This window comes from Mytilus trossulus, chromosome 1, assembly GCF_036588685.1.
Source record: "Mytilus trossulus isolate FHL-02 chromosome 1, PNRI_Mtr1.1.1.hap1, whole genome shotgun sequence".
Taxonomy (NCBI): domain Eukaryota; kingdom Metazoa; phylum Mollusca; class Bivalvia; order Mytilida; family Mytilidae; genus Mytilus; species Mytilus trossulus.
In genome coordinates, this window is record NC_086373.1 from 89,831,811 (window position 1) to 89,849,126 (window position 17,316).

The 17,316-nt window shown below is 32.4% G+C and overlaps 2 protein-coding genes across 3 annotated transcripts; one reads left to right on the top strand and one right to left on the bottom strand.

Moving 5' to 3' along the window:
* The first annotated feature begins 2,388 nt into the window (after positions 1-2,388).
* On the top strand, positions 2,389-7,935 carry LOC134689807 (uncharacterized). The gene is made up of 4 exons (XM_063549776.1): positions 2,389-2,824; positions 4,246-4,307; positions 5,050-5,175; positions 6,562-7,935. The coding sequence occupies exons 1-4, from the start codon at positions 2,575-2,577 to the stop codon at positions 7,669-7,671; spliced, it is 1,548 nt and encodes a 515-aa protein (XP_063405846.1). The 5' UTR covers positions 2,389-2,574; the 3' UTR covers positions 7,672-7,935.
* A 616-nt stretch (positions 7,936-8,551) lies between these two features.
* On the bottom strand, positions 8,552-15,801 carry LOC134689817 (uncharacterized). 2 transcript variants are annotated; one of them, XM_063549794.1, is made up of 6 exons: positions 14,919-15,801; positions 12,236-12,336; positions 11,549-11,754; positions 11,079-11,237; positions 9,705-9,780; positions 8,552-9,243 (listed from the first exon to the last, which is right to left on the bottom strand). In XM_063549794.1, the coding sequence occupies exons 1-6, from the start codon at positions 15,641-15,643 to the stop codon at positions 8,990-8,992; spliced, it is 1,521 nt and encodes a 506-aa protein (XP_063405864.1). In that variant the 5' UTR covers positions 15,644-15,801; the 3' UTR covers positions 8,552-8,989. The 2 variants fall into 2 exon arrangements, with proteins under 2 accessions (XP_063405864.1, XP_063405856.1); XM_063549786.1 differs by having other exon boundaries at positions 8,552-9,246; positions 14,919-15,796.
* Between the last annotated feature and the right edge of the window lie 1,515 nt (positions 15,802-17,316).

Consider the following 17,316-nt stretch of genomic DNA (forward strand, 5'->3'; position numbering starts at 1 on the left):
CTACCAAAAAATACACTACACAATCAAAACACTAGAAAGCTCATATTATAGACCCACTGTTATAAAAGAATGACTACATATGTGAATGTGGAATTCGTAAACAACTTGCAGATTGAATAGTTATCAAAGGTACCAGGATTAAAATTTAGTACGCCAGACGCGCGTTTCGTCTACATAAGACTCATCAGTGACGCTCATATCAAAATATTCATAGAGCCAAACAAGTACAAGGTTGAAGAGCATTGAAGATCCAAAATTTCAAAAAGTTGTGCCAAATACAGCTAAGGTAATCTATGCCTGGGATAAGAAAATCCTTATTTTTTCAAAACATTCAAAGTTTTGTTAACAGGAAATTTATAAAAATGACCCCATGATTGATATTCATGTCAACACCGAAGTGTTGACTACTGGGTTGATGATACCCTCAGAGACGAAATGTCCACCAGCAGTGGCATCGACCCAGTGGTGTAAATAGTTATCAAAGGTACCAGGATTATGATTTAGTACGAAAAGACCCTTACTCCAGGGCTAATTAAAAAATGGCAGTTAATAAAAACTGACAAAATCAATTACCGTCAACCAAAGGAACGAGTGAAATCCTGACATGGAACAGACATTATCCGAAGAATACGGCGGGTTAAATCTGGTTTTATAGCAAGATAACCCTCCCACTTGTATGACATTTTTTAGTTAAAGTTCCGTTATATTGAGAGAAACATAAGGCAGGCAACCCAAGCACACAAAATAAGTTAAGGTGAGAATAATTGGAATCTAGCTGCAAAAACTGTGGAAATACAGCACAGATATATCCCACATGAAAGCATTAAGAGCATCTATCGCTCATTTAGTTTTGTTTGCTTTTAAAACATATCCACTCTCCATATGAAAGACTATAGAATAAATGTGACAAAGAACTCTTTTTGTTGATTTGTATCACTGGTCATACAATTTTTTCACCATTTTTTTTTTTGCTCTATCTACTGTAGTTATTGTAAATAAACAGACTTAAAATAAAAATCGTCAATCAAGGTTCATAACTATTTGAAAGTAGACTTTTATTTTTTTTAAGCTTTGTTGACACTTTTGTAGATTAAGTCTTGGATAAACATATTGATACATTATGATCACTTTCGTTATTAACATATATTTCCATATTTACTATAACCTTGGTCCAATATGCAAAAAAAAGTTCAGATCGCGACAATAGCTGTCATGAAGACATATTACATTTGTAAATCCTGTCCAGCTTGAAATTCTCTTTATTAATTACAATCCTCAAGATGATAAACAAAAAGGCCAAAAGGTTGTTAAACATCCTTATACTGGTTACTCTTATAATTAGTTGACCCGCTAATTTAACTATATTTGACTGAATTTTAAATCTTGTCTTGCTGACTTTTTTTTATGTTTGAAGCTTCGGATCAAGTATAATTTTTTTATTGTATTTTGATCGACAGTATACAACTGGCGAGTTTGATAAAATCGTTTTTTATAAGTTAATAATTAGACAGGTTATCGGGTATGATTACAGTTATCAAAGATACCAGGATTATAATTTAGTACCCCAGACACGGGTTTCGTCTACATAAGACTCATCAGTTACGCTCATATCAAAATATTTATAAAGCCAAACAAGTACAAAGTTGAAGAGTATTGAAATTCAAAAATTCCCAAAAGTTGTGCCAAATACGCTAAGGTAATATATGCCTGTCGAAAAATTAAAAGTTTTGTAAACAGGAAATTTATGAAAATAACCACATTATTGATATTCATGTCAACACCGAAGTGTTATCAAAGGTTATGAATCTGATTTTAGATCATTTTCTAAAATATAAGTTATAGATTCATTTTCTTTTGATTTGAGACCCAAATAGTACCTATGCAAATATAAGGTAGAAGTCCTTCGAAAAAAACGACGATGGACGCAAAGTGATGAAAATAATAAATTTGATTTTTTTTATCAGGTAAATCAACAAAAGTAAAACTTTCGGGAGACGTAGATTCATCATCATCAGGCGACGACGAAAATTAAAATATAGATAAAGTATTTAAATGACAATCTTATGATAGCCTGATCTCTCACTGTTCCGTTATAATTTTTTTAATTTTTATTTTTTGTCTCTTACATGGCGAGACATCCAAATCAACTAAGCAGAGATGAGAAGTGATCTCGTTTTTTGATAACATTTTTATAGAATATTACTTGGCTTGAGATTTTATACTTAACAATTTTAAAGTACTTGACTGTATAAACACATTTCAATCAATCAATGTTCGCCTAAGTCACAAACAAATAAAAACCAATTGTATTGTAAAGAAGGAGAGATCGTATAAATAAAATCCTTTTATTGTCAATATATGTTAAATCGTCTGAAAATTATTTGTTCAAAACATTGTATCTTTTTGCTATAATTTTACGTTTCAAAATGTTATTTACATTAATTCAACTGTCCTGAAAAACGTAATGTTAATGAAAACGAATCTTCCCGGTAACGGATTGTTACTCGTCAGAAGTATCATTTGTCGTTTTAATGTAAAATCAATTGTCACAGTTCAATCCAATTTTCGGACAAAATGAGACGTGGATGTAGAAATGTTATCAATTTACTTATAGGTTTAATTTTTGTAACCATTATAATATTTATCAACTATCAATATTCAATATTGATAACTAATGAAAATACTAGTGTTCAATTTAAGCAACACAAAACTTGGAGTAAACATAGTACTAATATCTTTAATCCGAAAAAGTTGGTATATAGCAGAGGAGTTAGTCAAATAAATAAGGATTTACATGTGTATATCGTGGAAGAACATCATGCGGGTATGTATATTGTTATGTTTTATCCTCTGGTTCCATTCACACATTCATTTCAAATTTTCTTTATATATATAAGTAAAAACGATATTGTTATATACAATGTATATGCAGTCAACTCCAAATGTATTAACATAAATCTTCATATCCGTGGTATCTTAATATGTCTTTACTGTTTCTGCATTTTACAGTAAGAATCTCTGGCTATACATAACAATCTCATTATCATATATACATTACCCAGCCGCTATGTTCTTCAATTTACACGTGTAGCAGGATTGACACGTAAGGAAGAAGTCTATTAAAACGGTACCTGGTCGTCTTGAACTTCCAACGAGGTACACGTGTGTCTTCCATGTTGAATACCCAGTTGTGCTTTGAGATGAATAAAAGCTTAATTTTGCTTTTCCTATGTACTTTTTTTTGTCTGGCCCGGGATGAAAGTCGCATAATGTGAGAAAAAAAGTAATCTTATCCGACGGCGGCTGCGTTTACTATTGGTAAAACGATCTATTTTTCAGAAGGAAGAAGGTATGGTTTTATGGTGAATGTTAACTTAGCTTGTTTTTGGCCTGGTCAGTTTCACAGACACTATAATCAATATGTCAACTATGTTTGGTTACCGAATTATTGTAAAGTGTTTATGTTTGTCTGCAAGATATCATCTATCGTTGACCTTATATGTATGATTCATTGGTCCATGTTAATTTCTGGTGATTTGGTCCGTTTCTCATGTACTATGAGCAATTCGGTTAAACTATTTTTAGTGTACGGAAAAGTTTTATGGTGCATATATCTGTCTGGTAGAGTTAATGTGATTGGGTCCTCCTTACTTTCATGATTCGTTGTTCATTGTTAAGTTTTCATTGTTCATAGATATAGGAAGATGTGGTGTGAGTGCCAATGAGACAACTCTTCATCCAAATAACAATCAGTCTGTTTCTCATATACTATATTCAATATAATAGTTTAAGCAGGTTTTCTGTAAGGAATGTTCGTATTGTGTGCATGTCCGTCTTTCAGGCAGAGTTAGACTGACCTTGACTTAATTTTTAATGATGTCATTGAACAATGTTAAGCTTTCATATTTCGGTTTGTATTTCATTATATATATATATAAGTCAAAGGTAAACTCTGTTTGAAAAATAAAAAAAATAAAAAAAACTCTTACATCATAAATCTCAGTTCGGATGAAGGAACATTTAATTTCCTGCCTTACCACTTAGTATGTTTCCGCTTGCTTTAATACAATAATACACATATAAACACGTGAAAAGTGTATCCTATCAACAACGTTTTACATATCATTTTAAAAAGAGTTCAAATCACAAACTTCCTTATATAAACGTTTATGCAAAGTCGACCAAATTTTGATTTAAACCACTTGTCCATTGCACTGGTTATAATTGTACTACTTTTATTTTCAGTATTGAAATACTGGTTTGATGCTGTCGATAAAGGAATGTTGCCTAAAGAGGGTAACATATTGGTAAGTTCCATGAAAATTTGAAAGACTATCCCAGAGGTTATATTTTTTATTTATTTTTATCATATATTTAGTACAAAATATACACTTTAATATGCTTTTTTCAGAATATGAAAGAAATGACATTTCTTGCCAGCAAGTTATTTTCTGGCGCAAAACAAAAAGTAATAAATTTGTATGCGCACTTAAACATTCTGACATTCATTTTTGCTAGAACTTATTCCGATGTTAATTAAAATAGGATGTCAAACTTCTTATCTCAAGAGGTATAACTTTGGAATCAGATCTAAATGATACTCCTTGTGACATTGTTGACTTATCACTGAGTTGGCACTCATATGAGGAACACATCTTGTGTCACATGCAGAGCAATATCTGTTTACACTTCAGGAGCTTCTGAAATCACCACCAGTTTTGGATGGGGTCGTGTTGCTCAGTGCTTAGTTTTCTATGTTGTGTTTTTTAAATTGTCGTCTGGTCGTTTTTAGTTTGTTTTGGGTTTTTTTTTATTGCTAAAGTGTGTCAGTATTTCGACTTTTGAATTTTAAAATTCCTATAATCTTATTTTTCGTTAATCTGAAATATGTGTGATGGCAGACCGTTATTCAACCGGTTGTCAACTCGTATATATTAGATCCACTTCTTATGTGTCGTTCTGATAAACTGTGGCTTATTCCCTCCAAATGGCAATGTACAAACAAAATCAAACAACACAGCCTCTTATTATCATATTTGTTTTTATTAGGTACACATTGACGGTCATTCGGACCTAGCTATGCCTTTCAATACAGCATTCTTTCCTACCTTCCGTAGACCACGGACACTGCGTGATATAGAGGCTATGATGCAAAGTAACGATGTTTTTATAATGGTAAGTTATATACATTTGTATATAAATCGTAAGCTTTGTTTATATTCAAATTTACGAAAAATAAATATGTTACACAACAATAAACGACTACCACTAAATTACAGGCTCATGACTTCGGACAGGCACAAACATACAGAATGTGATTGGGTTAAACATGTAAGCGGGGTCTCAAAGCCTCCCATAACCTTGGACAGTGGTGTAATAGAACAACAAAAGAATGAACCATAAAAATCAGTTGAAAAAGACTCAACTCATCATAAATATGTCTAACAAAAACAGACGTAACCGGGAACTTATACATCACAACACATACAAAAAAGATCTGAGGATACTCGCAGTTACTAACAGCTAGTCTTCTGAGACGGTAGTGAATATTTAAACCAAAGAGAAGGGGGTAATGTCCATTGATTTTATTTAGTATTTGTCCAAAAATTGCGTAACAAAGATATTGTTTGCCACAATTAAAATTATGCTGGTAGAAAAGCTATTCTCCCTATGATGCATATTTATTTATTTTCGTTGGCGAGGTCATGCGAAGAAAATTTGACAAAAACTTTTGATTTTGTATCAAAATGCCATCAATAGGAACAAGTAAATTGAAGTAGAACTTAATAGGATATTGATTTCATGGAAAAATGTATAACTGCAAACCAATATTTAAAGAATATGATATAGATTCTTTAATATTCATTATCTAAATAATGAACAAGATGTGTCTCAACAGCTGTAGCTAGAATCCATAGACCTAGATATCTGACTGTGGTGAACGGTGAACTATTCATACTTACAACAAAACAGTTTCAATCGTTGGAATAGCGTATTTAAAATTCGACAAGGACATCCATAAAATATATTACCCTGATCATTCATGCAAATCCGCAAATTATACACTTGCCCAAAGAGCCACAACACGATTTTAAAATTATACATATAGTTTGGTACGTCTGACACGCACGTTTTAGACGTGACGTTTTTTTAATAATTACTTTTTGTGAACTATTTATAAAAAGTGAGATACAGTCACATAGATTTTAGATTTTTTGCTGAACTAATATATAGAGATTATATAGCTTCAAATATATTGTTTGTTATGCATCTCATGATCCCGTGTGGACGTTTTCGCAGCATTTTCACGCAATAACGTACGAAACGTAATTGAAGGCAAGCATTATCAGATGGTTCTTTTGTCGGTTTCTGGTTAAGTGTACGTCGCAAGAATAAATGTGATTCAATTGGCCAGTACTAATTTGAATAACCAACTATACATATTTATTTAGCTATTGATTATGTTCAATTCCAATTTGAAGGAAACCTCTGTGCAAGTTTGGGTGTGAAAACGTTTTAGATTTGTCTATATCGTCTCCTTTTTTTTCTTTTAATTGAAAGGGTGCCGCCATGTCCGGTCTTTTTAAGAAGATGGTATGGGTTTGGCCTCAATGGGATGAATCTAACCAAGAAGCAGATGAAACTACTACAGATTTTAAAATAGGTTTAACAACTCTTGAGTTTGACGATTTGGAAGAATATGGGAGAACGTTTTGCATGTGTTTCACCAACTTTACGACATCAAAGAACATGTGTGTTTATACGCCAGTAAATGGAGATCGTGCAAATATGGTTCAACTTCCCGTTACTTCATGTGATATTCATATAGAATTTGAAGTCATTCTTTTAGAAGAAAGTGTAGCAGCCAATTCACTTACAGACAACTTAGGAAATGAAAATATTGTGCTTGACATTGACGAAGACTTTTACGGATGCATCCTTCCTGCTCAAACTTTGGTTGACGTTGGGATCACAATGTCAGAAACGGAGAAACTCAACGAAATTTTAGATAGCATTGTTTGTCCTAAAACTTCAGATCATGATATGAAGGCCGATAAAATGTTATTTAATGTTTTGGAGATTTTAAAATCTGAGGAAGCTTGTAAACGATTTGCAAAGTATTCTTTATGTAAAGGCGTTGCTCGTCGCCAAACGGCAGTGGACTATTTAAAACATCAGATCCAAGCGTTAAAGCTAGATTGTCCCCACAGCGGAAACAAATCATTAATTCTAATTAGAAAGCTCATAAGTAAGATTTCACTTTTTACGAACTCTCAGTTATCAATATTGCAAAATATTGGATTTTGTTTGTATACAATGATGCCTTCTAAGACTACATTTTGGGAATCAACATTCGGAATTTGTCATGGCACCAACGTTCCTGGTTCTTCTGCAGTGTTTGATCATCCCACTAATTCAACTGAGATCAATTATCGGACCAAAATTTTGAAAGAAATATTAGACAGATTAAAACCGTCCACTTTACCAATTACGACAATTTGTCGATCAGTTAGAGATGGATATACCCCTAGACACCATTTCCGTCAAATAGAAAATGACGTTGTGAATTCTTTAAATGTTTTAGAACGAAACAAAATACTTCATTACGACCCATGGTTACTAGGAGGGAGACAGGGTTGGCACGGAAGGCATGAAAAACACGTTGAATAAATGTTAGATTTTCTTGATAAATTAACGAGAAACAAAATTGCATGTTCGGCGTAAAATGTTATACGAAAGTTATAATGAAGTAAATGAAATTTAACAACAAGAAGTTACACTGGTTTTTTTCTCGATTGGTAAACTTCAAGCTCAGGAACAATGTTTTTTTTCTTGATTAAAGTCAAATGCTATAGCCGTAAACCATTATTCGGACTGAGGCATGATATCTTAAAAAATTATAAGAGTTGTCTGATAAAAAATGTAAATTGATAACTGTTTTTGTTGTTTTAGTTCCTTTCTCTTTTCTTAACCTCCTAAAGACTAGATCCAAAATAAAACTGACGAAAAAGGACATTGGCTAAATTGGTTGAATGGTTTACCATTTTCATTTTTCCATAGAGCTAGATAATTTTAATGATAATCTAGCCAATAAGGATAGTGCAAGAGGGACAAGGGAGTTTGCTAGGCATACTCAAAACATACTTGTCTGGTTAACATTTAGGATGACAAACCATGTTACTTTAGGTAGTGGTCTCGACCAACATGACCAGAACTAATTAACATTAAAATAGGAATGACGTAAAATAGATCAGAAACAAAGCAAACATGATTGTTGCCAAACCCAGAGCACAAGAATTCATTCCTGCTATTGTTCGAATTCCTGTTGCCCAATTTTAAGTTTTCTAGTTACTAGTAGTGTTTTTGGGGAAATCATGTTGTGTGTCGTTCCGTCTTTTGAAAAATAAGGGGGCCATGACGTTGTCTTTCATTAGAACAAAAAACAACGAAAATGCATTATACCTTTTATACTAAGAAAACACTAAATATACATAATAAATAGTAACAATAATAAACATTAAATATCAAATCTAAGTAAATAATGGTAAAAATAATTAAAGTAAAGAAATATATACATCAATATAAAAAAAATTGTGCCCTTCATAGAAAATTCCTTCTTATGTGAGGTAATAATGAACACTTAATGCATTATAGTATAAATAGTTATAAAACTACAATTTATTTATTAAATTAATGTATAATTAAACTAAAACTTATAATTGGATGTGTGCTATGAATTTCCATAATCGCAACTGTGAAGTATGTTATTATTTGTTGACTGCGGTAAAAAGCTCATTAAACTCTCTTTGAAAACTCGCACCGCGTATTTACATGTTTTAAATGTTTAATTGTATGTTAAAAAAATGCGCTTTTATACTTATTTTATAACAATTCATAGCAACAGCAGCTTCTTTTATAAATTTACAATAAAGCTAATTCCTTAATGACAACTTGCATTGACAAGAAATTCAGTGTCTTGACTAACTTTTTAGGGTTCTTCTGTGTCGTTCAAATGTTTACCTAGACTATGAAAAGAATCTGTGTCACTGAACGGTTCTTCCTCGTCATCCGCAAACTTGATTTGATCGATTATTCTATGATCAAAGTGCATTCCCTTTCGTTTCTCGTTGCTTCTAGACTGTGGTCGTACAGGTTGTTCTTCCATCTTTCCATCGACAGATAGTATTGGATTGGCTGATAGTTGGTCTTGTAGTTCTCTCAGGAATAGATCAGCCGGTAATCCTGCTAAAATAACATGTTGATTGATTGGTAGATTGATTGATTGATTGTTTGATTGATTGCTTGCTTGCTTGCTTGCTTGCTTGCTTGCTTGATTGATTGATTGATTGATTGATTGATTGATTGTTTGATTGATTGATTGAAAAATGAACTTGATGTTTAAATTAATACTATTAAATAACTAAATATGACAGGATTATATAGGTAAATAGGTGACGGTTTTCATTTTTTTTCAGTAGAAATGTGTATACGCATCAGTACAATTTAAAATGATACTACAACAGCTTGTTCGAATCAATAGGAGTTGTTAAGGTTACCGTACCGTATTGAAAATGTTTGTAATGGAGAATATTTAATGTAATGTATCCGGTTTTTTTATGTATTTCTACTGTACACTGATGGGGATAGAAACGGTAGGTATATTTGTTAGCCGCCGTTTTTTTTAATATTTAAACGTGAATTACCAGATGTGTAGTCTCCACGCTTTGCAGCATCTACGGCAGCATAAATATGATCCCCGAGTATTTGTCTGTGGACGTGCTGAAAGGAAGAAACACATTATGAATTATATTTGAGTATTTTGATAATGTCGTTTTTAAAGGCGTCCTTTTATATGTATACGCTCTGATAATAATGACTAGAATCGAAACATTTTAATTTTCAGTCAACAGGGCATCGTTATTACAAGGCAATTATGGATATGCCTAGTTGGTCCAGTTGATTAGTGCGCTAAAGACAGTGCAGACTTGTTGACTTCAGGCTTGAGAAATACATATCGAAATCAGAGATTTATATTTTAATACGATTGGATTTAATAACAGTATTATTTGGCCAATGAAAATTTATCTTTATTTTCAAAATCCAGTAAACGGAATGGTTATCCAAGGTGACTACATTGTTTCGCTTTTCAAACTTTACATCCTTCTCATTTTAAAAGCTGAACAAACATAGTGACATGCATGACCCGTCTTCGGTCAAGAGGCAAACTGAAACTCGCATGAGTTTTGAATTATTGACTTGCAAGCCAATTATGTTTTAGCAATGTTCTATAGCTCGTTGGATAAAAAATAAGCCAAACTGACTGATAAAGGAAATGTCGGGTGTGAACATTTATATACTTGCTACATATCCATGTGCGTCAGTTGTCTGGTACAAGAGTTTTAAATCGCCCTTAAACTGTACGAAAACTTTTAAAACATAAAAAAAAAATCTTCTATCAAAATGCAAAATTATATCAAGTTCAAATGTTTACAAAGAACTACCAGACACTTGATACATTGAAAATAATTCCAAGGCTATACAATTACTTTAAAATATGTCACAGGTGTATAAACTGGTGTTCTAGACAGATGTTTCATAACAAAAATAGTAAATCATCATTTCCGCTTTTTGAAGAAAAAAATCCTCACAATGTTTAGATGTCCCTATTGAACTATAATAATGGTTTTGGATTCAAATTCGGTCTGTGTTTTCCTTTTCTGATTGTTTCACATTTTGTCAGTCACCAAGGGACCTTTCCTAACTATCTATGGTATGAGTTTGACTAAATACTTGAAGACAGTTTTCTGACCAATTGTTGTTCACGTCCTTGTCCTTTGGTCGTCGGCGGGTAGTTGATTCATTGGCAATGATACCACTTCTCCTTATTTTTTAAAATGTGTTATTAAACACTAAAAAAAAACACTCTTTTTTAAAACTTTTGATGTTAGGTAGTAGCCACAAACCGCGCTGTATCACACTACACACAGACACATGATCATTGTTAAAGGTTATCCAGTTACAGACATGAAACATTGTTGTTGTTTTATATATATTTGCATATATTATTACGTCATTACCTTTTCCTTCGCCCATTTCAGCAAATTGACAATCGAAATAAGTTGATCTTCCATTGACAACAACCGACTACATTCTATTTCAACAGCCTCTAACTGGAACTGGGTACTAGACATGTGTTTTCTACATGACGAAAGGTCACTCCGAAGTCGTTCAATTTCCTTTAAAAAATATAAAAAAATGAAGCACATGATTTTAAGGTATATATATTTAATATATTGTATCATATGGAGGCTTTTCTAATAAAAAGAGCATGTGCTGTACAGCAAACACGAATTGAGATGCAGTTTAATATAAATTAATGAAAAAATAAAAATTTGTTTAAAGTAAAATTTAGATTCTGTCTATTTATTATATAAACTCCGAAATAAAATATATTGTCGCTTCAATGAATGAAAATGTTGACAATGTTATTTTCAAAGTTTTAATAAAAATCATGGTATAGAAATATAAGTTTTGCAAACCTACATACCTGAGATTGTTCCGAATTAACTAATGATAGAGAATTTACATCTGCCTGTAACCTCATTAGTAACTGTCGGTCCGCCATTGGTGTTGGTGACATTGTGCCATTTGGATCATCTCGACCTGGCCCACATTCTTGGTATTCATTTGGCTTGTTTTCTGACTCTTGGTTTTTATTGTACGTGGAGGTATGCAATGATGCTTCCCCGTCACCTATTATATCAAACAGATTGTTGGATCATAGTAATATTGATTTACATTTTAAACATTCGTGCATCATTATTCAGTTGCGGTGACGTATGCCATATCTTGAAATTCTTTGACATTTAAAAAGAAAATGAAAGACATGTTAGAACACAAAACATTGAAACTCAAATAATGAGAGTATAAGTAAGCGCCTGTGGTTGTTTCGTTTTGTTCTGTTCTAAATAAAGTCTTTAAAATTGTCTTTTTTTTAACTTCATCCATGAGCACGCCACATTAATGAAATGCGAGAAACCATGGCCGAACTTGAGTCTAATAACTGTTTCCCTGTTGTGTGAAATGTGTCTGTATGTGGACAGTTGGCTTTTGAGCTAATACGTTGGTAATCGGATACAGCGTGTCGTGAGTACAGTGAACATGCAAATGCTTTTTGCCGGTGAACAATGATCGACGTATTAAGTTACTCATATAATACTGAAATAATACTTGCCATCGTAACCGTTGACTGATGTTGAAATAGATGAGGTATCTGACATCCACGTGTTTATACCTGATGAAAGACTATCAGCAACAGCTTGGAAGGTTTCCACTCTAAATGTAAATCACAAAGATATATTCATCTTTAGACAATTTAACCATGCATTGTTTTATAGTAATAAAAACAGATATCGTAGTTATGGGTTTCTCATAGAAATGTACTCTGCAGTAATTTCACATAAAAAACAAGGTTTGAAAAACAATATACACTATAATTCAATTTTAAAAACTTAAAAGTGAATACTTTTTTTCGAATCTCCTTAGATGAATTATTTAGAAGAAAAACAATTTCTATCGAATCATTCTGGAAATATATGTTATACTATAAAAGTATGGAATAAAATCACAGTACAAAACATTGACTCGGCAGTATAGAAATATGGATCTTTATGAGGAATGTGTATTTGGACCCCATGTCACAACTGTACAACTCTCTTAGACAGTCATAACGTTTGTTTATTGTTACAGGGAATGCGTTAGTATTCTATTGCAAGGGATAATTTCTGCCCTTTTCCAACATATCCTCTTTTCTATTGATAGTCCAAATGTTCTGTTCTTCAAAACAGTGACTGAATTTCCAAAACCTATCGTGGGATCATTGAAATTTTGTTCTCGTCCTAAATAGTCCCCACTGGACATCAATCAAACAACAAACAATCAATTTCAGTGCACATAACATGTGTCTCTGTAGTTATTGCCATCCCCTATTTAATACAAAAGGTGTTATGCCAAAGAATCTTGAAATAGCGTGCACAATACAGCTTCTTAATGTAACAGGCTAAAGACAAGTAAAAAACTATCTAGCAATTATACCAACAGATGAGAATGACATTATTTTTTTATGCTACAGTAACATAACGTGTTGTAAAAAGTCAAGTTTAAATTCATCCCTGAAAAAGTCGTCATTTAAGAATTTGCATGATTTTGACTGCACTTGTTGTTGTAATTGGTGAACTGTAATTTTGTTCTCCAAGCTTTCTGCATGAAAACTTATCTAGAAATGCATTAAACTTAAAAAGTGTGATTCTGAATTCCTTTTGACCAACAAATATTGGCATTAATTTAGAGTAATTAAGACTTATTCAATGGATTGGTTGTGTACAATTTTTTACGTTATCAAAAATAAAAAGAAAGGATCGTATAGTGGCAGTAAATGAATATAAGGATTTGTAAAATGCATGAAACGAGGTACATTATAATACCATAAGAACTTAACCCATGAAATGATACTAACAGTTAGTAAACAAGATAAAAACATGAATCACCACGAAGTATCTTAGCATGCAACACGTGGAGATGGTATCATATTTATGTTTTAGAATGATCAAAAGCACAATCTATCTTCTGGAATTCTTATCTTTCAATCACTTGGGATCATCGCTAATGTAATGATTCAACTTAATAACTTGTTCTGCATGTAAAAATAGATTCCAATCAGAGAGTATACTTCTACGTAATAACATTTCAGATTTATTCATTTTGAGATAAACTGTAAGACGATTTGATTTAAGTTAAATATAGAAAATAAATGCGACGAATTAATCAGTCCTGTTTTAAACGATTTGTTTTTCTTTGCTTGATTGTTAGTTACCTAACGATCAGTAGCAACTATTTTTTGCAATAAGAACAGTTAGATAAACAACAAATTAACAATTAAGGCTTTGTGAAGTGGGTTTACAGGCGGGGTTTTAGGGACCAAAAATTTGAAAACGCTGGGAAGAGGTTATAACTTCTATTTAGAGGCAACCACTCTGTCGTGCTATATGTCAACTATGTATTTCTTACCACCATATGTATACAACCTAGATCCCCATCTTATTAGTCGGTCATTTACCCTTCATTTCACTAACGTGTTTCACACTTTCTTGAGTAAGAATATAAGTGCAAGAAAGTTTAAAACTGTGAAACTAAGATTTTATAGTAAAATGTGCTCATCATTTGACTTGAAAGCTTACTTAAGATTTGATATTAAAAAATATGATAGGTCACTGCTTACAAAAATTAGAATAAGTGCACATTCACTTGCAATTGAAACTGGGAGGTATAGCAAACCAAAAATTTTAGCAAGTGAAAGATACTGCAAACTTTGTAAAGATAAAGTGGAAGATGAAGTTCATTTTCTTTTACATTGTCCTCTATATAAAGACCTTCGAGAGAAGTTTGATATTTTCAAAAACCTTAATAATGATGATGATATTAAATCAACGATCTATTTACTTAACCCAGTAAATCTAGTTAACACCAGACAAATATGTAGTTATTTAAGTCAAGCTTTTGAAGCTCGTAATAATAATCTAATGTCAGTTGGTCTACCATAAGTATAATACTATGTAATACTGTGATATTATATATATAATTGGTACTTCAAATGTTTTCTTTATGTTGTATTTGCATAAATTGTCATGTTTAATGTGTTTATATCTTGGAATACGCATTGTATCATATGTGCTTTGTCCAATAAAATATTTGAATTTGAATTTGAATTTGATATAATCTTGTAAATTGAAATTGCTGTAAACTATATGGTACACATAACATAAAGAAATCTCAGTCATAAACGAGTTATAAAAATAATATATGATGACAAAAATATTATTCCAATTCATGCTGAATAAAAACATGAAAGGCTGTCTTACCTGTGAATAGATTCATCGTCAGAGTTGTTTGCAGACGATAATCGACCGATACATTCTAAATCTTTTACTTTTGTCAAACATCTTTTCAAATTTTCACGTATTCGTTCGTAAACTTTCAGCATCTCATCATATTTCTTATCTAAGATGACATTCTTTTCTTCCAAACTGCACATTTCTCTATCATTTTCCAATAAATCATTTTGCAGTTTAGTGTTATAATGTAAGAGACTTCGAACCTCCTTTTCTCGTACATCCCGAGCATATTTCAATTCCTGAGCTAAAATTTCCAATGGTGTCCCTTCGTGACTCTGGTTAAAATATGGTAAATCCCATGGACAAGAAACCCGCTTATTATACTCGGGTTGTCTCTTTTCTGACTCGAAACTTCCTGGTTGGTCTGAAATAGCAATTTCATTTCGTTTTGATTGCCTTTCTCGATAAAATGCCGAAATGACGTCTCGAGGTGGTCGTCGTTGTGATCGATCAACAGTCGAGCGACGATGAATTCCTACATAAGATCTCCTTAATCCGTCTTCATTGTGTTCTTCTTCTGCAGTTTCGAAAGAAATATCTTCAATGATACCTTTAATATCCTCTGCCAGGAGCTGGAGTTCTAACGGATTTCGCTTTAATGGCGTTCGTCTATGTCTAGATGTTCGTTGTGTTCTCTTATTGTTTGGAGATCCAATCCTTAAAGTTTGCGGCCGTGGTGGTTTTTGATCCATTGTTGACTATTGACAAAGCTTTTCATACCATTTTAAATATTGCAAGGTGAATGAAACATTTCAACATTACTCCTTGTAATTAAGAGACGGAAATACACAAGTTAGTTCTATACGATATTATCTAGTTGTATAAATATATAAGTCGCATCCTGTGGTTACAGAAATCATCTTTTTTATCTTTTTTTTTTAAAGTCGAATCTATTATAAGGCACGTGCCAACAAGGTTGGAATAAAAAGATGTGAAATCTGATACAATCTAAGCGGAACCCCATACCGATACTTAGATAAGACATCAGATTAATTAGATATGCAACAACTAATTCTTTCCTTGAATATGTAGGAAAACATGTTGCTGTTCAACATTTTTTAAAATCATTTAAAATTTCCAATAAAATGTTCACTACTTGCAGTTTGATAATTAAATTGAGTTGATGCAGATGTGTATGTGCATGCATTTTCCAATATGTTTGGCTTGATTAAGAAGAAATTAAAAAAAAAATGTAATATGATGTTGGGTTTTTTTTATAATTTGAAGCAAGACGTCATCCAATGAAATTGGATAACCTGAATGTATCTTGCTTTGTCATAGAATAAGATCAAAATTGCTAAACTTGAATAAAGGGTTTTGCATTAACCATAATATCTTCGTGTAAATAAGATACACCCAGTGGTTCTAACGCCTTCATTTACGTATCTAATAATTACAGTGTTTAAATGTTGTAGCTCGTTCGCTTTGTCTGTTTTAAAACCTTTACTTAATTATTTCATTAAACCGAAAAACAAATTGAATGTTCTGCTTTGTTTCGTTAAAAACTGTCCAATGTAGATACAGGTATCTTGTTTTGGGGAGGGACAAATCGTACTTTGTAAAACAAACACACACTGATTCGAAACATAAAATTCTCTAAAACTGACATTACAAGTATCAAGATTTTTGATTTCTTGATTGACAACATATCTTTTACGTTTGGAGTACGTACTTTTAAAAAACAAAATCGGCATACCCATGGGGACCGATTGTGTTCCGCTTCTTGTCGACTTTTTCCTTTATTCATATGATGTTAACTTCATACATGAGCTTCTTGTGAAGAATGAAAAGAAGGTAGCATTATTCTTTAGCGTTCTGCAACATAAATGGTATCCTCTGAATAATTAATTCACGGCTTGGTGGCTACGATGAACGCATCTATCCCACCGAACTTGCAACAAATGACACAATAGATAAAGTTAAGTCTGTATCGTATCTTGAATAACATCTACAAATTGACAATGAGTATCGTTTGAGACCAAACTTTAACGACAAAAAAGATGTTTCGAGCTTCCTATAATTGTAACCGTTACAATTATATGTAGCAACAATCTACCAGACGACGTTTATATCTCCCATTTGATGTGATTTCCCAGTACTTGCTTTTCCTATCATGATTTCCTCATAATTGGTTGCTACGAACAAGGAAATCATTAAACCAAACGTTCCAAGTGGTGAAGTTGAAATTATTCCATCGAAAATTTAACAGACGCCACCAAGAGTTGATTGGTTGTTATATGGAATATTTACTGCACAGATGACGATGGAAAATCCTGTACACTTTTTTTTCGATTTCAACATACCGTAATATATTTATCACAGGGTTTGTACATACACGAGCAACACGAGGGTTGATATATGTGAT

Coding starts and splice junctions, on each gene's coding strand:
- LOC134689807 (XM_063549776.1), top strand. CDS start 2,575: ATGAGACGTGGATGTAGAAATGTTATCAATTTACTTATAGGTTTAATT. Junction 4,308..5,049: donor CTAAAGAGGGTAACATATTG/GTAAGTTCCATG, acceptor TGTTTTTATTAG/GTACACATTGACGGTCATTC. Junction 5,176..6,561: donor GTAACGATGTTTTTATAATG/GTAAGTTATATA, acceptor TTTAATTGAAAG/GGTGCCGCCATGTCCGGTCT.
- LOC134689817 (XM_063549786.1), bottom strand. CDS start 15,643: ATGGATCAAAAACCACCACGGCCGCAAACTTTAAGGATTGGATCTCCA. Junction 12,337..14,918: donor GACGATGAATCTATTCACAG/GTAAGACAGCCT, acceptor ATTTACATTTAG/AGTGGAAACCTTCCAAGCTG. Junction 11,755..12,235: donor ATCAGTCAACGGTTACGATG/GCAAGTATTATT, acceptor TTGATATAATAG/GTGACGGGGAAGCATCATTG.